This window comes from Limanda limanda, chromosome 14, assembly GCF_963576545.1.
Source record: "Limanda limanda chromosome 14, fLimLim1.1, whole genome shotgun sequence".
In the NCBI taxonomy this organism is placed as follows: Eukaryota; Metazoa; Chordata; class Actinopteri; order Pleuronectiformes; family Pleuronectidae; genus Limanda; species Limanda limanda.
Genome location: NC_083649.1, coordinates 21,948,066 through 21,971,015, shown reverse-complemented (window position 1 = coordinate 21,971,015; position 22,950 = coordinate 21,948,066). Strand labels below are relative to the sequence as shown.

General features: G+C 41.8%; 1 protein-coding gene across 1 annotated transcript in view; it reads right to left on the bottom strand.

The window, feature by feature from the left end:
• The window catches only part of med13a (mediator complex subunit 13a), a 78,282-nt gene that overhangs the window by 27,675 nt on the left and 27,657 nt on the right, over positions 1-22,950 (bottom strand). Inside the window, exons 4-8 of the mRNA XM_061085855.1 lie at positions 8,533-8,678; positions 2,040-2,240; positions 1,729-1,923; positions 1,437-1,599; positions 171-281 (exon numbers count right to left, since the gene is read on the bottom strand). Coding sequence (XP_060941838.1) covers positions 171-281; positions 1,437-1,599; positions 1,729-1,923; positions 2,040-2,240; positions 8,533-8,678 — 816 coding nt within the window. The remainder of the gene's footprint in view (positions 1-170; positions 282-1,436; positions 1,600-1,728; positions 1,924-2,039; positions 2,241-8,532; positions 8,679-22,950) is intronic.

Genomic DNA, 22,950 nt, shown 5'->3' with positions numbered 1-22,950 from the left:
AAAATATGAAGAATAATATCTTACATATAATACATTTTTGCTGACTGTGGCCCTGTGTGCCTGCATTAAGAGCTCCACACACTCAGTATAACCTCGAAATGCCTCGGAGCTCACATACTACATGAGCAATACCTGCACACACTGTGCCTCCACGCGGAAAAGTGACTGACCTCGAGCAGCTGCAGTACGACCTCTGCGACGGCTCCACAAAATCCCAGGCTCCCACTTTCTCCGTCAGCTCCTCCTCACAGGTACCGTTGGTTGCAGCTGAGAACTTCCGCCTGGGGAGGAAAACAACACTTTGAAGCACAAATTTTCTGAGGGCGAATTGTGACTGGAGTCCAACCACTTCCCCGGCTATTTTTCATCCGGTGTTACTCATGTGAAGAGACTAGTGCTTTTTTTTTTTTTAAAGTTCTGTAACATAAATCCTAAAAAGGGCACTGCTGTTGCTCATGTTTCTTTGCTATTCAGTGGCGATTGGTAAAAGCTTTGTGCTGAGGCTTATTTCATAGCCTTGCTTGGAGCAATAATATTTTGGCTGACAAGCCAACAGCTAAGTACAGCTGACATTCTGTGCTTGGTCAAGGGGCAACAGATCCCAGGGTGCTCCCAATGTGTCAGATTCACTGATGCAGAATAAAACAAAAGACCAAGGGACAATACTGCAAGCTCACTCCTACTTTAATTACTTGTGATTCTATCTCGTTGTATCCAAAGATTTTGCACTGGTTTATGTGTGATAGAAATATAAGAAAAAATGGTTTGACAATTAAGGCATAAAAGTTCTGTTAAATGTATATGAAGTATTTGGAGTTGAAAGGTGCTGGGAAACAAGACATTGAAAGGCAACAGTGCTGTTGGGCACATCGGTCAGAAGGAAGGGCCTTTCAGTTTTGACCAGCTCATCTTTATTTTACCGCACAAAGCCTTTATCCATCCAATCGCTTTTTAGGCACCCGATGAAAAAACTGCAATGTGAATGCTTTCATCACAATTTGTTGATGATTTTGTTGATGAACACAACTCATGCAGGAAGACAGATGAGGATACACATTTATCTGGGTTGGTTTGGCATCTTATTAGTTTGATTGAGTGCTTCAATGAAATAAACTACACCCCCGCCATTACATCTCCAATTTACAACCATCCACGGTGACAATTATTACTGATAGGCTGTTGGAGTTTGCCCAGGCCCATGGAGACCACACAGGGAACTCATGCCAGGACACAACCTGAGCAACAAATTAATATTCCGTCTAGCTTGCAAACATGAAACCAAGAACATTTGTGATTTTATTTTGTTACCAAATTACCAAACGTAACGCAAAAATAGAGGACAGATGAGATTGCCGGTTATGGGTTTTGTCCTAATGTTTATATCAACACTGATTTCAAACATGACCTTGTGCTGCCTTCTTGACACAGCAACTTACTTGTTCTGGGCTCGGTTGATATTGCACTCTTGCCATACACGCTCCACCACCTGGGTGGCTTGTCGGCGTGGAACCTTTCCTCCATGGTGACTTGTTCTGTCCACGCTGAACACATCAGACGATGAGGGCATACTAACCCACTTCTTGGCCGAGTGAGAGTCCACTAGAGAGGGAGAGGACAAGGTCAATGGACCACTTGACCAATTCAATGGTATAGATCATTTTAAGAGCAACCCATGACAATCCGTCTCTATTCTCCAGTGATATAAATCCACACAATGTGTATCACTACCTGTCTGCGTCTCCTCGGGCGATGTGGGAGGGGTGAGGGTCACCAATGAAATGGCGGGCTCTCGCTGGGAAGCAGGCACTTGGTGGCCACCCGAGTAGACGGCAGTGCATTGGGAGGACCCCACAGGGGCCACAACAGGGATGTCTGACTGGGGCACCAGAACCAGGCAGGCTGGGTACACCATCCGCACACCACCTGTACACACACAGAAAGAAAACAAACAGGTTAAACCAAAGCATCCAATATACATTCTAATGAAACAAACACAAAGAGAAACAGCTCAGTGATCGACATTTTTAAAAATAACTGACCGACGAGGACCTCCACAGAGGCCAGAGAGTCATCTTCCCAATCCATGTCCTCCACCTTGTCCTCCGACACACCCCCCTTAATGCTAGGGCCGATGGGATAGAACTGGTTCCACTCCTCAATCAGCTTCTGAGTGGGTGGGTCTGACATCTTGAAAGACTGTCCCGTCAGGGTCCCGTTCAGGCCGAAAGGACTGAGGATGACTAGAGAGAGGGGTAGGGTTGAGAGGAGAGAAAAACAGAACAATGTTAGTCATCATAAGTATGTCTTCTACTTTATACCGAGGAGCAGTGGCAAAATCAAGTGTGCGTCACTCTGACACAACTAATCCCCCGCACATCTTCTTTCACCTCTGAATCCATTTCCTCCCTAGATTCCCCTCTGCATAACCTTAAAACGTCCATGTTTTACTAACTCTCTTTTCTTTGTTTCTGTTTCCAGTTTAATTCATTTTCTACATCCTATATCTTATCTTACATCATAAAATCCTTATTACTTCTTTTTAACCTTATCTCACTTCTTTAACTATTCATTCTTGTTTCACTCATCACTTCTTACTTTACCCCTCTTCTCCCCAGACTTCCATTCTCACATCGTACCTCTTTTCTGCCCTTTTTGAATTGAATCATTACCCCACTCTTACACTCTTTCTTCAGCTCCATCACTTATCACTTCCTTCCTCATGCTCTTACTCCAGCCTTCACTTCATAGTTTCCTTCATTCCCATTCTATGTCCTATATCCTCTTCCCATTTTCGCCCTCATAACTATCTAAATTCTCTCTATATACTGATCACCTTTCCCTTCTTACTTCTCCCTAATGCGTCCCTTTCCCTGTGATTCCGTCATCTCCGGGAGAATCTTTCTGGAGCACCGCTGGACTCAGCTGGTCCCGGCAGACTCGCCAAATACTAACTGAGCAATCCAGGCGCCAATTATTGGCAAGCGCTGGCCTCCCAGAACCCATAAACTGAGGCTTAGAAAAAAGGGCTACTCCTCTGCAAACACATTTGACTGCACAGACATATAGGAGTCACCCAGTGAGCCCATCAGTCTGCTTACAGAACAGACCTACATCCATCAGAGAGTGAAAGCGCTACCATGGACTAACATGCATAATTCATACCTATGAGCACAGATACCATATGCACATCAACCTGACATGTATATATGAGCCCTTCAGCTCGTAATGCTTCCATTTTCCATCTCTGCGTCTGCAATACATTTGAATGTGAGGAGGGGGTTTAAATGGTTCTACGGACAGACTGGCTGGATGGTTGGGTGTGTGAGGGAGCATTTGTTAATGTCCTGATCTGCTCTGCTCTGCTTTTCTAGTATGTCATTACTAGACTGGATGGCCTTTGTCTCCAGGTATTGATCCTGGGGCTGGACCATAGAAGAGCTTCCAGGATGGGAAAATGGAGGGAGACAGAGAAAATGGAAGGAAAAGGACGACAAGATGCATGAGCAGTGTTTCGGTCGAGGGGGCATTTTCCCACAAAATGTCCTGCAGATGGTGAGGCTCAACTAAACAATCCTTTAATAAAATAAAAGCCAATTTTGTATCGTAATTATGTTTTGCATTTTATTTGAGGTAGGCCTTGGACATATTAGCGTGTCTATATAGCAGTTTGTAATTGGTAGTGGAATTTCACTTTTCCCATGCAGCATTCAGATTCTCCAGTTTAATATTGCTTCACTGATATCAGCCTCGCTCTTTATTCTCTTTACATAGCGTCAGAGGTCACTGCTAATACAAACAAAACTTTTTTACGGCTACTGCTTCATATTAAAAGCCATTGATTGGCAACAGGCTTTTACCGTGAAGTAGACACAGGAAACAAACTAATTGTACAGTGCTGACCAGTCACTCTTCAACAAAGAATAAATCTGTGAAATCCATCCTTACGAGACAGCTCTTCTGCTCTTCACGCAAAAAAAAAGGTCTAACAAGAACGTGGCTGCAATGAGTACAAGCTCAATCCTCTGTACACAACTGCAACTAAGGCTGGGCAATTAAACAAAATCAATAACTATCGCAATATACTTTTCATCAATAGCAATATCATAAAGGTTCAATACATATTAATATATTGCCAATGCATTGTGCAAACAAGTAAGGGGTTTAATGACTACATGTAAAATGTTTCACTTCAGTGTTTGTCATTCGAAATAAAAGAGTTAAAAAGCACAACCTTCACTCATGAGAAAATAATCTGTCTTTAAACTTAAAAAGTAATAATGTGGGATCTATTGTGATCTCTCTGTGATTTTGATATAATTTTTTCCCATATTGTCCAGCCCTACTTGCTACTGCTTCAACACAACACCCCCCCAACCCTCGCTCGGGTTTTGAGACTGATTAAATGTCACAGTAATGGGATCGACAGGAGCAGCCACAGTGAAGTGTTAAATTAAGAGCTGCAGGTGACAGGCTGCACACGTCCACCTTTTCTGCAACTTTACTCTGCACTGCTATTTTATTTCTGCCAAAGTCTGTGCTCGAGGAGTGTTTTCCTGCGCTTGCTGTTACCATGGGAACCACAGGTGTCACTATGAAGGTTTGAAAATTACTATTTTGAAGGAAAAATGTAACGTACAGACCCAACACTCCTGGATATTTTGAGGATGTGGTTGGTAGGTTGTGGTGACAGATAGGGTGGGGTATTAGGAGCTCTGTTAAGCATTAGGCAAAGTTTGGCACCTATAGAGATAATATTTTTACTGTGAAAGGAATCCGGGTGGCATTCATTACATTGCTTTTTTTAAAGCTCCAACACGAAGCACATCCTGAATGCCCCCTCAACATAATGCTTTACCTACAGCTCATACAGTCCAACCTCAGCAAAAACATCGCAACAGAGAAGAACTAACGATTATTTAAGTTGCCAAACATCCAGTACTGGCCAATCATATCAATGAAATACAACTTGTTTCCCTTTCATTTCTGCATTTCTTGCCGCACACTCTTAAGACTTGAGGTCAGTTGTGGAAGAGATCAAATTCGGCACAATTATGAAATGGTTCACCATTTTTACCCCCATCACCACCTCCCCTCCCTCCAGCCCTCCATTACTTCTGCCTCTCTCTCTCTCTCTATCTCTCTCTCTGGCTGCGAGTCTATCTCTGGCTCCCTGAAGACATGTCAAATGTGTTCAGATCAGTGTAATGGGCTGAGAGTTCATTACATTCACTCTGCGCCCTTTTATGAGGTCACATCCTGGAGAGGTCTGCCTGCCGGAGCGCTCTACCACACATTAAACCAAGCTTGGCTGAGGTGAGGGGGGAAGAGAGAGGATGGGTTGTTCAGAAGCTAAAGATATACTGCCGAGGTGAAGACACACCTGTGCACACACACACAACAGGGAGATCATAAAAGTCCTACACATCAGGCTACATAAAACAATCTATGCTCTCAACATGGGGTTACTGGGAGGTATTTGTATATGCCTCATAATAAGAACTTAAATGGCACTCAAAATGCATACCCCCACCAAGGCACAACCGTCCCCTAATGAAACCACATTTACAATTACAGGATCCATATTTTAGCACCAAATTACACACACTCGTATATCAGCCGACTAAACATGCCTATTTTGTTTCATAAAGGTCCAAGATTTGTGTGTTAATGCCCAACACATTAACAACATGAAAGCAGTTCAGTAGTTTTTCTGTAATCCTGCTAATAAACAAGAACAAACGTAGATCCTCCTAGCTGGAGGTAATTAATTCAGTTTTGATAGTTCAGTGTCAACACAAATAGAAAGAATTCAGCACACTTCACGTAATTTAATTGAGACAATGTTGTCTCATAATAAAGGGGAGAGTGTGTTTCTGTGGGGAAACTCACATGCCTTGTCTGGAACTACATGACTGGGAACATTGAAAGGAAGATAACCGAGTGCAGATAGGCTTTCTAAGATGAATAAAATGAGTCACAATGAGTCACAACTAAGTAACTGCTAGTTAGTGACTGGAATCCTCATACTGAACAAGAAGATCTTATCAAAACCTCAAATTAGAATCATAAGCCAAGTTCCAATAATTGTTTAATTTCAAAACCAACAGAGAGGACCTCAACACCTCATTTCAGGAGAGCTGTAGAGACAGAGGGGATGAAAGGAGGAACACATTTCCTCGGGGTTAATGTGTCCATCACTGAAAGACTAACTTAAAGAATTTTAAGGTTTTATGAACTCATTGACAAACTAAACTAACTCTAGTCAGGCTTTGTCTATTTTCTATGAAGCACTTGTTTCATAATGTAAAGTGTGTGTTCTTTTATGTGACAATCTACCAGAGGGAAGGATCACGGGGCGTCAGCTAAGTATGCAGAAAAAAAGATTGTGTACAGCTCTCCGTGCCTCACTTATGATACAAACATCAGGATATATGTATTAAATCACTTTAATGTAATCATGTTATTAAGAGGCAAACCATTTCCTTCCCCAGGCAAAATATGACAATATGTATATTACTGTCATTACATTAATGTCACTGTATGTGAGAGGAGATGCAAGCTAACAATGGTTTTGGGATTATAGTGTTTGGCTCGGGGGGGAAAGTCAATTTAGAGCCAATGATGGAATATCATTAGGGCCACAGATTTTTATAACTGCGCTACACTGTAATTCAAAGTGAATGCAGAGGCTTTACTTTGAAACTGGATGCTTGCCAGTGTAATGAAAGACAGCCTGACAGAAGGATTGCATATGTATCATCTTAACAGCTCCCAACACAGCACACATAAAGCTTACTAATTCATTTCATTCAAAATATACTCTCCTAGGCTAAGAGTGAAGTTTTAGTGGTTAATGTTACAAGAAGATGTGAAAAAAATACCTTTGAGAGCAAGTTAAAATACTTTGAGTTAAATGGCATCTTTGACTCCTAATGATAAAACTGTATTTTAGTAGATGCATTAAGTGAAAAGTTCCTACAGTTACTAACACTTGATAAGGTTAGTTACAATCGGATGTGTATCTTATATTAGTATTGAATCAGTGCTTCCACACAAAGCAGTGGGGTGTGAATACAAATAAGGCCTTTTTAGATCAAATCAGTAATTCCTGAAAGAAGCATGGGCAACAGCACATCTGCTACAGGTAAGAAATGTTTTTCTCACAATTTAATTTGTCATTATTTCGTTTGCTTTTTTCTTATAAAATTGAACCAAGAATAACTGTAAGTCCTCTGTTCTCTGTCCTCAGTCCAGTTATACAAGATGCAGTTGTTGGCTGACAATTTTTAACTCTTTGTTGGTGACCCTTGACAGCAGCGTTATAACCATGAACACAAAGTGTGGACTAGTGCTCTCAGCTCTCAGCCTCAGCAATACGACATTATTCTTCTAATTCAAAGACTCAAATTATTGACTCATGGTTTTATGCCTCTGCCAACCAGTCAAATTGCAGTTTACGTTCACTTTTGCTCAGACCCATATACTATACTGTATGTAGTGAGGACTTTAAAAGGATTTTAATAAAAGTGATAATTAGTGTTTGAAATTGAGTTATAGCCCCCACAGATTTTCCAATCAAATCATCTTCAAGTCTTTTAGTGATTTGTGCAAGATTTGAAATTAATTTTCTCAAGGTGTTACTGAGAGATGTTCAATAGAATGGAACAGACGGAAGGAAGGAACAAACTCAAATAGCCTGAATAAATGTCACCTGTGCCGAGGCATAATAAATCCAGAGAATGTGCAGTTCCTTTTAATGACTTTTTTAAGTTTTAATTAAGGTGCCCTAAATAAAATAGAACCAACAATTTTGCTTTGCGGTTCAGGTTTGTGCACTAATGATTACCAATTAGGAAAATTGACATTTATGCCATTTATGACAAAATGTTACTAATGCAAGGCTCATTTTTATCTGAAGATTCTCTTAAGCTGAATGTACATTTAAGATAAAGTTTCAAGCGAAACAATAAAGCAAGAACAGGCTACCATATATATTTTTGCTCTGGCAACCTGAGTGCAAAAGCAGACATGTGTTCACACATGAAAATATCAGAGGGCTTCTTCTGGACTCTGTCAGCTGATAACAGCCTTTTCCTTTGAAATGAGGAATTCCCAGCCAGCCCTGAAGCCAGAAGTTAAAAGAGAAAACACTGAGCAAAAGATTGGAGCAGTATTTATGTTTTCCCACTGAATAAGGCTTGGTCTAATGGGCCCTCTTTGTTCATCTGTCTAATGTATTATTTCAGACGCTGCTGATCAGATTTGAACAAAACTCGAGGGTAACGACGTGTCCTCATCAGAACTGTGTGTGGCACTCTACTCGAGGGTTATATCAAAGTGACTAAAGGATGACACTGTTCATTTGTTTATCCCAGTAGCTGGGAATGCTGATCAGATGTTTAGAGAACATGGGGCAGAATGTGACCCCACAGTGAACTCAACAGGATGAGGTTAAATATGCTTTGTGTTTCTAACTGGCCCTAGAATTCATTGGAGCGAGTTCAAAGAAGCCAAGTGTATTGGGACACCCACCTTGGAAGGGGCTGGACGCCTGCTGAGCCAGAGTAAGGTGCTCCTCCGTCAGGTGGTAGATGGGCTGGTGCTGGTTGATCTCCACACTGGTGCACACGTTGCTCTCGCCGTGCAGGAAGAAAGTAAAGGCGCAGGATAGGTGCTCACTGTATGGAAGGGGAGAGAGAGAAAGAGATGGGTATTTCGGGATCACACTACTTTAATGTGAATGTTTGAAGAGAGGTGCAGCTTGCAATGAATAACTCCGATGGAGAGTGAGAGACTGCTGTGGAAAAAAAATGAAGCATATCAGATGTACTAGTTCATGCTTCCGTTCACAAAAAAGAGTTGGCAGCGAGAGGCAGGGTAGAGAGAGAAAATATGATAATAAAAACCAGTCTTTTTTTGTCAAAGGCAGCAATGGAATGTCTCTTCTCACTCATATTCTGCTTCAATGTGACAGAGACTCGATTGGAAGAATGAAGCCAGAGGGAGGTGCAAGGAGGTACTAATCTGTGCACCCTTTGGTCATATAAAATACGCCATTGCTTATATCAAGTTGCTCAGACAGCTGGACAGCTCTTTTTTGCAGATGATAATGAAGCGTCTGCAGCATCTTTAGGATGGAAGAATGTCATCAAATCATTGCTCACAGGTGGTTTGTGTTAGTGTGTTTTGTACTTGGTCTGTCTAATGTGGATAGAGCTGTGTGAAATACAAAGGACGAACACTAACCCTCTAGCTAACAAACACAGCAACAACAGTACCTTCACTCTCCCTCTCTCTCACACACACACACGCACAAGCTCGACGCCTGCCTGTGCCAGTCTGACCTCAACACTACACACAACAAAAGTGTCAACTTGAAGAAGAAATGCAAAGCAAGGACGAGACAGATGGAAGAGGGGCAGAGCAAAATGTAGACCATTGTCTGTGGACTTCCCTCTCTCTTTTCTCATCCAACATACACGCCCACAGACACACACGCTCACACATTACACAATCACAGCGAGCGGGAGACAGCGCAAGTGACAGATGACCAAACGAAGGGGTTGAATTTGGAAGTGGATCAAAGAGGGTTGCGTCCTCAGAGGATTTGGTTAAGCAAATATCAGTCTTTTCGCCCCGTCTCTCTCTCTGGCACACCTACTCAGCAGAGGATTAAAGAAAAGGAGCAGAGGGAGAGAGAGATGGAGAGAGAGAAAGCGCACTTCAATAAGATAATACTACCTACGTACTGAAGAGATGCCCTAAGCCCCCCAGAGCTTGGCATTAATCTTCGACTTGGGTTTTATTGGTTAAGATAAGGTGGTGCTTGTTAATGAATGGCTGTAAATGTATGATGTTTACTGTGGATAACAGTCCTGACTGGAGGCAATGTAGGGCTAATGAAGGTGAGTCAAAGAGAGAGCAAAGACATCCTCAGCAGTTTTAGCTAAATACCAATGTTTTGGTGTTAGAGTAGTGGACTGCTACTGCCATTAAAGGATGGGTCAAATATAATTCAAATATCAGCATATGTACACTGACTTATACATACTGACTTAATTATAGGTCTCTGTAAACTCTAAGCAGCATAAGAAGAAGAAGCCATCCCTCCATAACGTGTCTTCACTGTAGGTGATATAGGGACAAGAAAACAATACAATTCTTAAGTTCATCCAAGCTAATGTAAAGCTTCAGCCTTCTGAGTTACATGGTATTCAGACAGAAACCAGACGTGCTTTCTAAAGCTGCTGTAAGTCTTCAGGAATCTGGGCTTTGCAAATCAAGTGGTATATCCTTCAAATGTAGTCTTTCTTTTGAATGACATTCTTTCTGTGTTTTCACAGTCCTTCCTTGTGAGGCCGCACAAAAAAGAGGAATGCAAAGGGTAATTTTGTACTAGGAAGAAACACTTTGACAAACAGCTACTTGATTTTTCAATGGCTGCACTCAGGTGAGATGAGCACTGCTTCATTCAGATGAGGCCAGCACGTTCAGGGATACAAGCTCTTGAGAAAGAGGATACCATTGTTTACCCTTTTTTCGAAAACCTTTGATAAAAAAAAAAAAAAAATAAGAGTCGGCATTAATTACAAAAATAGTCTTTTTGACTGGAGAAAATATCGGTGTTTTCCTGACACTATACTAATAATTTTACAGATCATCATGCCTCATGGAATATCTGTACTCTGTTTTGCAGGACTTTCCAAGTATGTCAATAGCGAGTCTGTCAGAGTGAATCAACGAACAACTCTTTAGTGAGTCAGGCTGGACCTGCAGAAGTTTTTGAAAGTTGCTGTAACATGTTTTCGGCTCCTTAGCGTCCTGCATGCAGCCCGCTCTCATCCATCCAGAATGACAGGTATATTTTCGGTTAAAATTACATGGGATTTACTCATCAATAAACAATTCTGTAAATTAGTCAGTTGAGCAATCTTTGCTTATTTTGACTGTAGTCAAAATAAATAGAGAGGATGGGTACAGACAAGCCCAGTAAAAACTGGGTTAAAACAACACTGCAGACACCTAACCAAACACAAATTTAGGTAATCAGTCAAACTCTGTTAAATTATCAGATACGGGAGGATGAAAATAAACTGCAGTTCAAATCAATTTAGGGTAATGTTATTTTGTATGATGCAGAGAACCACTGATACCTTCAGGACATCCCCCAAAATCACCCAAGTGTGTAAGCCCTGCAGAAAAACCCCTGATAAAAGAAAATATGCTTGTCAAAGTAAAACAACAACAGTTTCTACCAGCGGTCGACTGAGGAGAAGCAGGGAATGAATACAAACACAAGAAGAAAACACTGGTGAGCAGCCAGGTGAGGGAGTGAAAAGACAACTAGGGAATTGGGCCACATGCTGGCACAGGGAGCAGAGACGCTTTTGTTTGGGAGGTGTGTCACGACTGTTCCAGTGCAGGAGTAGTAAATTACACTGCTTTGGCTTCTCTTACACAGCCTGTTCAAGGCAGAAATGTTGCGGCTTTATTCCACATCGCCATTCTGTAAATAAAAAATCTGAACATGAAAGTGAGGAGGGAAAGAGGTGGTCCCAGAGCAGACTTGTGGGTAAAAGGGGGACGCATTATTGTGTTCAAAGTCATGGCTGTTATTCCATCTTAAAAGCCAACATAATGAGGTGTCTTCTTAATGGCAAAAGAGTTTGTTACCAAAGCGCCTGGAGGGTGAGTAAGAAAAAAGCAAGAAAATAATTTAAAAAAGTAGTTGAATGACAAGCTGACACGACAAATAGTGGAAGCAACAGTACTCATTGACTGCAGGCTAGCAAAGGGCCGGGGGGGCTATCTGAGGCTCGCTTAAAAGGAATAATCTAATATTTAGAATATGGATGAATTGTCATAACAAGAATGTACATGCTGCTAATACTGTGGTATATTTCTGTACGTGTAGGAAACGAGGGGAAATTGCCTGGAGAGCAAGGAGGGGGAGGTAATGAAAAGCGAGTGAGAGATCGACAACAACAGAGAGGAACTACAAACACGTGTTGTGTTCTGCAGATAAACAGAACCGCAGTGTAGCGTTCTCCTCTCACATGCAAAGAAACCCAGACGCTACACATCCACACACACATCTGTGTTTGCAGGGGCACTTGTGCGCTCGAGGTAGAGGGCTGCCATCTGTGGCTCAGCAGGCAGAAGTACAACCCAACTTTCGCACACGCGCCGGCATTAAACCAGATTCAAATCAATTCTTCATGAATGTGACTGTACAGATTGCTCCGTCAGCGTCAGCCTATTGGTTAAGAAGATTATCTGACATGCCAGCTGTCTCGGGCTAAATGATCACATTAGAGATTAAAAGTATGGCTCATTCAATTAGAAACTATCACTTTATATAACTAAATATGAATAATTCTGTAATCTGCCTTTGTGTACCTTAATAGAAAACTAAATATGTTTTGACTTTTTACCCGTGCACTTGTAGTATTTCAGGTCAACAGACATGAGCCTTACTGAACTTAACAGGTGGTCGGTTAGCACTTGGCCAAGCGAGCAAAGAAACATCAACACAGGAGCACATGACATGTTGCCTAACCGCTGCGTCTCTCACTGACACATACACAAAATGAACAAGGTTTGGTGAAGCTTACAAACTGCAGTACAAGGCAGGGGGACTTTTGTTGCATTTCAAACCCCTCTCTCTCACTCGCTCTCACTCTCTATCTGTGCCTCTATCTCCTGGATCTGTGTGTGTGTGTGTGCAGGGATTTTCACACGACCCATCCACACGTGACACACAAACACAGAATCAAATTCAGCCCTTCTGCAAACATCCACAGCCTACGAGTGCAGCAAACACTCACATGCCTCAGTATGTGGGGGTAAACACACACCTGCAAACCTCAGCTGTTCCGGTGGTCGGGAGCAGTGCCGGGCAATTAACCGGAAATGTTTAGAAACCGACATTTATAACCTACAACCTACAATCTTGCTCAGGTTGGATAATTCGGTAAATACTTTCCCAAATGAGTGCATTCACGAACTCTCGAGTTTCAACTGCGTTCCGTGCCGTATTACCCTGCAGCATGCCTGTCTTCCTCACTCCGCTGCTGACCTGCGCTCACTTTACACGTTAATAGTGAACATCAAGATTGATCAGGGGGGGAGCAGATTGCGATCCGGTGGTTAGGGGGTTTGAAATAATCGGGATATTGATTTGAAGTCACATCGCCCAGCACCAGTTCAATTCCTGGCTGGTGGACCTTTGTCTTTTTATGCCATTTTTCTCTATTGACACCTTAAAGGTAAAGACAAAAATTACTGCATGCTTAAAGAAATACTTTTAAGTTGTGGGAAATGTGTGTTCTCGTCAAACGTTATGAGGAGAAAATGAATAACACCTTCATGACGGTAAGGTATATAATGGATCTACAGCCATCCTGGCATGGTCCAACAGTAACACAATCTGTGTATCAGCACCTCTGAAAATCCTATTTGTTTAGTTTGTAAAAAGTAGACACGTTTCAGTTTTGGGGGAGATATGTGCGAAACCCTTACTTGTCCAGGTGCAGTGACTTTCTGAACATCTTCTTCAAATGAACATAGAAATCCTTGAAACTACCCTTCTGCCTGACCTCTAAATGAAATCGTAATGAAATTATAATTTTGTTCGAAAACTATTTCTTACATTGCCTCAGGGTCCCCAAGAATCCCCTGAAGGACCCCTCAGGGGCCCTTATCCATTACAAACTGTGTTGTTAAAGTATGTCGAACCTCGTCTCAAGACTTGGGTTGTCAGGGATTTCAGAATGTCATCTCCCCTCCAGCGAGATACTGCATGCGCTTCAATAAAGACAGGGCCGAGCACCAAGGCCAGTGTGGGGAACCAGAGAAAAACTGTGCACCTGTGCGATGAAAACACCACCTGTCAGCAGCACGGTGTCAATGAGCTAATGACCACAGAGATCCCCGTTTAAACCAGCTAAATATTTCTCATCTCGTTCGTTTGCTCTTTCATTAGCAGCAATCAATACATATTTTAAATACAGACAGAAAATATGATATAGCAGGCTGCAGTGTATCCAAAATACTGAGTTCAACAGCCTTCAAAGAAGCAGATACTTGTCAGAATATTATGTTCATTAACCTGATTTGTTGGATCTCACTTCCCAGTTTTTTATCTGCCTCTCTTTCTGTCAGTCATGTTGAGAGGGTATGAAGGAGGGAGGGCCGCCACAAGATCTTTTAATCATCTTTTCTCTCTCTTCGTCCCCACCTTTCCTCCCACTCCCCTCTGCTCCGCTCTGCTCTTCATCTATTGACTGGCAAATAGATTGGGCCGCTCTCTGATCTGCTCTCTCCTTTTCCAATCCTCGCCATCACACGCGGCATACGCTCGCTCGCACGCCGCCTTGATTGTCCGCAGAGGAACTCCCTGCTCCACCTCTCAGACGCAAATGGCTGGTTGGCCTTTGGCTCTGTTAGGGGACAATAAGAGAATCCAGTGAGGAATTGGAGCGGGGTAACGTACAAAGGAGGGCAGGAGGGCATTTTTGACTTCAGCTGGCACGCAATGGAAATGAGGTACCAAAGGCCAGTGCTGTGGCAAGGGGGGATCGGAGTAAGGGAGGGAGACGTGTACGACTGGCAGCCTCTATCCCACTCACATGGGTGGTCTGCTGTGTGGCACACAGAGAGATGATCACCAACCTGATGTTTGGAAAGGGACCTGTATTTACACAATGCATTTGCATTATAGCCAGTTTCTCAGCAGTGTAGAGAACAGGCCCGACATGTTATGTGTAGGGATGGGTATCGTTTGGTTTTTATCCGATACCGGTTCCTAACCGATACTTTTAAAACGATACCGGTGCCTAAACGGTGCCTGAACCGATACTTTTTTCAAAAAAGTGCACAAAACGATGCTTGACCAAGAAAGGCTTTTTTTATTGCCAAATATATTAACTGTTTAAAGTAGATTATAAATATAAATAAATACAAAACCCTTTTTAACTTAAAACTATGAATAACATATGAACTGTTAACAAAAGTTTACACTATACTTAAATAAATAAAAATAAATACAAAACACACACACTCTGACTCGTGACTCTGACTCCGGTGCCTGAGCCAAATGAAGACTGAGGGTCGCTTTTCCATCACTCAGAGACCCCCGTGTCTCCGCGGTTGGGGCTGTCGCAGACAGGCTTCGGCCCCCCGCCTTCGTCCCCCTAAAATGCGGACGCTTTTATGAAACATTTCTCGGCGTGGTCTTCGTTCCTCCCACCCCGAGCCTTTCCAAGCCGACCCGGAGCCGGTCGCGGCGCACCGCCAAGGAGGAAATGCGCCCGGCGGAGGGGAGAGGTCCCGCGAGGAGATCCTCCCCCCCCACCACCTGCACGGAAGCCCTGACGCACGCGGGGCGCGGGCAGCGCGGAGACAAGAGTCTGTCCACCGGCAGCCGGCCGACATCCGTGAAGGAAGGAGCGGAAGTGTGAGGAGGCGGGACGAGCGGAGACCCCAGGCTTTGATTGGCTCAGGTACCGAAATGAGGCACCGAAATCTCCGTTGCATTTCGGTCCGGGTAGGTATCGGTTGTATTGGAACCGGTTCCATATTGGAACCGGTTCTCGGTACCCAACCCTAGTTATGTGTGACAAAGCATTGTCCTCCCATGCCCCAAGTTTCAGACTGAGTTTTTAACTTAGTTATTATTTCTAAATTGCACCTTATTTCACAATTTTTCCAAATATCATACTCTCTACGGTTGTCACTTATTACTATTTCCATTAATTATTAACATACTGTATACAATGTTTATTAGTTATCAAGAAAATGTCCATCGCAGTTTGCCTGAAACTAAGATGATTCAAACTGTTGTTTTTCTCTAATTCACAATCCCGCAGATATTCACTTTACAATCATTGTAAACAGTGAATCATCACAATGGAAGAGCAGATTATAAATCAAACGATGAATCCATTATAAAACCAGTTAAACTGTTTTATGAGATTTAAAGAACGTTCTTATTTCTTCTCAAACTTTCGTTCTTACATAATTTTCTTATCCCTTGACAACCAATTTGACAACAGTGCTGGAGAACATTGAAACGATGACACAAGATTAAAACAACAACAACATCTCATTATCGAGTGTGTTGTCTGTGTCCAGGCTTTACAGCTGATGAATTTGTCACGCGTTGTTACAACTGGCATCAAAACCAGTAGGAGACCACGAAAACCTAAAAAAGGACAGAGCACCCAGATTCATTCACAGACAGCTTGAGCTGCTAAAAAGGTTTGTGCTTTTTACGTTTTTGTGTCATGGGATTGCTGCCAAATACTTCTGCTTTTCATTGAGAGTAAATTTGTTCAGTATTATTTAGTTCTGTTCTTGGTTGTTATCCAACAAAACTGTGCCGACAGTCTTCTTCGCTTGTTTGCTTTAAAAGAAAGGTGTTTTTAGGGCCACTGAGGGTTCAAGTGATGGTATAAATTAGTGTTGTTTGATTGATATTGATTTAATCACTGATTGAGTTTTAAATGGTCTGTCACTCTCCATTAGCTACTGAAGATATTCCTGCTGAGGAGCAACATGCTTTTCTTTTGAGTTACGAAATATGAAACTTGATTTGAGGTGAAACAAAAGTCAATTGGAGGCCATGGAGCCTGACATGGTCAGAACAGTTCATGGGAATATACGAGGAGGGAGAGGGGAGAAAAAGGAAAGAGGAGCTGAGCTTTGACATTCCACAGATGTTTGTTGGGCTTGAATGGTTGCGCACTTTGAACTGAGCTTCCGTTTAGCTGAAGTACATTTCCTCAGCACAACAACAACAGCAGCAGAAGTACCACCAGCAATGAGACACCCTCTCTCCCATCTCTGGGCAGACATGGTGTCATGGATATCTGCTATGTGTAGCAGCTTGTTATTCCAATTTGGGACTTATAAACTTGTTTTGACTGGTCATGTGCCGCTGCAGTGACAGGACGTGCTGGCTTCGGCACAGCTCCTGACACAACATCAATAAACAATGCTTCTGGAATATAGGCTTACAATAACAATCAGCCACTACGTTAACAAATATGGACAATTACGTAAGAGAGACCCATCAACACACAACAACAAAACATGGCTAGTAATTAGGGATGTCACATTACCGAAAATGTTGAACTTGATTCCGATACCACAACAATTCAAAGATTCCTGATACCACCGCAAAAAAACAAAAACATAACAATAGACCCCACTTACTTTAACACACAAAAAATATTTGCTCATACCAAAAACAACAGCTATATATATGAGAACAGTATCAGTGTTTCTTCTGAAAAGAACACACAACAGATCTCCACAATAACCCACTGCATTCACTTCAATGTTCCTGCAACAACAAAGTAAAAAAGCTGTGTTGCTTTCCAATCTGTGGGAAGAACTTCTTGTGTGTGTGTCTCTGTGTGTGTGTGTGTGTGTGTGTGTGTGTGTGTGTGTGTGTGTGTGTGTGTGTGTGTGTGTGTGTCTGCTCGTCTACGTGTCTTATATCCTTCAGAGCAAACCAAACAATTACAAAGCAACACCAAAGTAGTGCACGGGTCTCAACAACCTCTGACCAGTGACAGTATTCACCATCAACATGCAAAGTGAGCACAGGTCAGCAGGGGAGTGTGGAGGGAAGACATGAGGTGTGTGGTGCCATGATCCCGATGCAACGGCAGCAACCATCCTGCAGAGGAGGGTTTGTATTGTTGGGTATGTGCGAGGGATACTGTAAAAAAAAAAAAAAAAAAAAAAGAGCACTGTGACATTTTTTGGTACAGAGGTATCGGCTCTGGTGATATCCCTATTACTAATTCAATCTTTTTTTATTGGGAGATGCAGTGGTACTAGAAGTTTGGTTACACAATAACCACAATCATTTGTCAGAAGGGTATTAGGAGGATATGAATATTTCACTTTCCTCTCAAAGCCACGTGAGAACAGGTAAGTAATAAGCAATAAGGACATTAATCAGGTGGAGCCTCCATCAAGAGTAAAATGTGGGAAATGAAAATCAGCAATGAAAGAATAAATAACAAAGGAGGTAGACAGCAGAGAATTTGAGGCCACATTTCCAGGGTGATATAATCTTCACTATTGTCTAGCCACCTGACCGCTGGGAAACAACAGCACTGTCTGCTGCCAGAGTAACACAAGCACATGATAGAAACACCAGCTCTGGCTTTAGCACACAGATCACAGGGGAGACACGGTGCTGGAGAAAACACTGAACTAAAACTCTTAAGGCCAGCACATTCACTTACACATACTCAGAGCTCAATTACTTTGAATTGATTTCCCTCTGCCGCAAATAGGAGGGGGGTGAGCCTCTTTATATATGTCAGATTAAACTTGGAGGAGAGAGAGAGAAAATGGAAAGAGATGGAACGACAGGTCCTGAAGTCCATAAAAAGAGGAGAAATCCGATCCTCTCCAAGTGTGTCACAGACTCATACGGATCCAGCCAGAGCAGACTAAAGATAATACTGACATAACCCCGACATCACGGCAGGCTCCAGCTCCCTCTCGGTTTAGGCTGCACCACACACACACTCACTCTGTTCCTCTGATACACCTGCTGTCAGCTAAAGATCTGCTCTCTCACTATGAGCAAGATAACTTAGATCTTCAGGGTGAAAAAAAGTTGTTTTATCAATTACATTAATTTCCATGTCCACATAATCACTTTGCAGCTGCATCCTGACAATAATGCGACATCTGTTCCTTCGTCAGAAAAAGGCACTTGTGCATCATTGGAAACCGAGAGTACTGTATTCAAAGTATACGTGCAACCAAAACCTACTCTTTAACTGTGAAGCATACCCTGTCCTACACACCTGTGAACGACATACGTTATGGTGGTATGTAGGGCTGCAAGAACTAATCAAATTAATCGATTATACTAACTAATTAAGTCATCGATTAGCCAGGTCTGTTAGAATACACGGAGCCGGACACAAAGCAGTGAAACAAAGATACAAATTTATGATTGTTTCCCAGCAATTATGTTCTAAAGCACAAAAACGACCTACTGGAAGAGTTTTATGTAAATATAGACATGTATTCAGATGTGAGTCACGGAAAACACCCTCTGTATAATGCACATTCAGCAGGACAAGGAGTTTTAATATTTAGTGTGTGTTAAGCGTGATTATCATAGTCATACTTTCAGTGTGACGAGTACAAATTTTCATATAAGATTTGTATAACATCATTATAAATAGTAAATATCTCTGATTATGTTAAAAACTAACATTTTCAACATATGTAATTACATAGTGAGATTCAAACTACTTTTGTCATTCATGTGTGTTATTTCATTATAGAAATCTACATTTCTGTAGAATTATATTTTAATACACTATAATCTTTCATTCCACTTTTAGATAAACACTATTTAATTCTGACTAGACATAGATACAACACCAAACTATCTTGAATTCAGATGAATTTCAGACATCTTGAACTTGGATTATGAAAAGTCAGATATAAATAGTAGGTATCTGAAACTGGAATTATTTTCATTAGTAATTTGCAGCGGTTTGTAATACATGTAAAACAGCATTGTACAACAAGAGCTGCTGGAGAAGTTACAATGTAGCCTTTTGTCTTTTTATCAGATTAATTAAAAAGAATTATCGACAGATTTATCGATTATCAAATTAATTGTTTATTGCAGCTCTTATACTATGTAATAAAGGTGGTATCTTCTGCCTGCTTTAAGACATGCTCACATTGAGTCATTAGGCCATGCCATTAGTAAAATAAGTCGTGCAATTGTTATAATAAAGCTTAATTACCCCGAGCCATGGCCAATTAGTCAGCCTCATCCTGGATTAAAGCTGGGCGTCTGCAGTTAACCCACAAAGGCGAGGGCTACTTTTGCCCTTTTTCTTTCGATTTAGCAGAAACGCTTGTTGTAAATCATGTTAGGGTTGTGGTTTTAAAACTTGTCAGCCAGCTGTGACACATTGTGTACAGAAATGTGACTAACTGCCTTGGCAAACATTTGTGGGCATTCCTCACTGTAATCCAACGAAATGAGCACAGGTTATTATAAGGACATCATGTCTTTGTTGAACTAAATAAACAAGTGAACCTTCAGACGGTCTAAATGTACTATATCAGATGCCTAGTGAATGTGTATAGTGAAATTTGACTCCAATAAAAGATTGACAGCTCATGGAAAAGATGAACCTTTACTTTGATATCTAGGTTGGAAAATGATCGAGAATTAGAAGCATATTACTCCGACTCAAAATGTAAAGCTCAATTTAAGTAATCAGAGGGAGGACGCGTGTATAATCCCCTTCACATTTTAACAGTATTAGACAGAAATATAAGCGATAGATCATCTCGATAAACATATCTCGATCACACACTGCAGCACTTGGCAACCCACAAACATACAGACCCTGACAATCCCAGAGAGAACTTAGCATTCAGAAGTGTGGTTATACTTCAGCAGAGTCACTGATGACAATGCAGTGCAACAAGTCATTTGCACATAAGGGCCCGGAAATACGAGCAATCTGTCAAAACATCTAATAAACATCCAGCACATACAGGCGGAGAAATGCACAATTTAACTGTTTGGCTGATCATCTGTCGTTGCCCGGAGTATGTTATGAATGTGAGGAGCCTGGAGCCCACACACTGAGTTAACTGAATCACACGAACTTGGGTTGATGATTAAAAGTAACCATTAGGCAGCTGGTTGTTATGGATATGAACATAAATTCAATATGAGACAGTCTGAACAAAACATGATCAGAACTCTAAATCAGAAGTCCACTGTAGAGTTTTTGATTACTCAGAGCATGGTGGCAGATTTTGTGATTTGGGGGCTGTAGGCGAACGACCACACATTACAAGTCGAACATAGTGATCTTTTTCCAAAATTAGCTTTTTCTTTTGCTTTAAAACGTAGTTGTCCATATTTCAACAAACCCATTATAGGCTACAGGTGATTTGTTCAAAACTTTAAAATGTTTTTACGGTTTCCTTATCAAGAATGTATATTTATATGTACCACTGTTTCGAATTTGTTTCCGTTTAGCTGTTAAAAAGAAACATAAAGTACAACTTAAGTGCCAGATTGATCATCGGTGTTGTAAGAGTAGGAGTATTGATGCGTTTGCTGACAGCTGTTCTTGGTGGAGAAATTGTCTGTTTTTAATGCTCTGTTCACAGCAGTGGAAGTGGAATTTCTTGTTGATTCTATGAAAACGCTACTAAAACATTGCTAGGCATTGAGCAGGGTTGAAACAAATGCTAAACAGAGCGGTACCATAGATTTAGAATCAAACAGTGTTTTCAGCATGACGAAAAAACAAGCAGAAAAATCTAAAATCCCCCAGTGTTGTATAGCTCTGGAACGAATGTGCTACAAACTCATGTATTCCTGTGTTGTACTTCCAATGGGCTGGATGTGAAATAAAGATGTTGCCTCCGGTTAAACTTCCTGTCATTTCAGAAATGTCTTCAAAAGAAACTCCCAAAATTACTTCTGGAAATGGAATCAATCTCATTCCACTGTAAAAAAACGAATCACGTGTCAAATGAATGGAGCTTTGAAGACTGAGCTGTTTTAGCTGATGGCTGCAGAGTGATGTCTATCCAGCAGAAAATACACTTAATAACAGGCTCAGTTACAGGCCTTTAATCCTGCGCTCTATATGAAGATTACGTAATCTGTAACCCTCAATTGCATCAAGAATTCTTTAGTTGCATTATTAGCCTCCGCACTGAATTTTAACTGAAGCCCACGTCTCTCTAGAAGAAACATCTCTTTGGAGTTACTAGGTTTGAGGCTCTTCTCTGGCCATGGTCTCTGCCTGCGGTGAGATTCCTGTAAATCTGTTAACATTTGAGGCCAGGTCAGGTTACAAAGGGACCGTACTGTTACAGCGATGAGGTGAAATGTCCAACACCATATTTGGGATTATCTTTAAATGTGACCATCTGTCTAAACCTCTGGATTAAAGACAGGACCACAGTTACTTGGAAAAAAGACAGAGGGGAGGGCCGGGAGACTGAAGGGGGAGTGACGGCTGACAGATTAACTATGAGGACTTCTTCAAATCTGCATTTGGCCCCATACTCTCCAGTAGCCTCTGGTTACAAGGCGGGATGGGAGGAATGGGAGGAATGCAGGGTACAGTGGCTGATGAGGTGGGAGTTTCCGAAGAAAAAGGAGGGAGCAGAGGACATGTAAGGACACAGGATTCCCTCAAAATTGTCTCTGACACCAGTCTGGTTTTTTGTCATGTCTGTTACTTCAGAAATGAGAGAATTCTTTGTTCTCCCAGGGCCACGAGTTGGCACTAGAAGAAATGGGGAAAGCATTCAGGAGCGAAAATTTGTAGAGTAATCTTACAACGAGGTGCGACAAGTTTGACGGTGTCTTGTTTCTTTACACTGTTTGAAACACTCCAGGCGTTTTGTTCCGTGAGCACACAGGGTCACGAGATATGCTGGTTAAAATTATATGCGCCTCTACTGTCTCATTTCCTTGGACATGCTACAGTCAATCAATTACTTTAAATGGAGCGGTGCCATGTCTTTTAGAGAAAGGCTTTACCTATTTCCATCAGGCAATAACTGCATGTGCACACCAAGATAAATAATATGCTTTGCCTTCAGGATGAAGTTCAAATGAGGGGATGCAGTAAAAAATTCATATATTTGCAGATTGCTGTAAATTGTAGGGACACTTTAAGGTCAGTGATGCAAAGAACTTCCCTTTAAGCTGTGACACAAAAGGGATGCAATGAGTAAATTGACTATCAATAATGCATAATTATGCAGCAATTAAGGAAGCAACGCATACCGAGGAAAAATGCCGGCATTTTCCTTGCAGATCCACATTTATCTTCTAGACAGTATATCTCCAGCAACATAATATCTCCAGAGCGCTGGGTCACATGGTGCCACAGCCCAGTCTCGCTG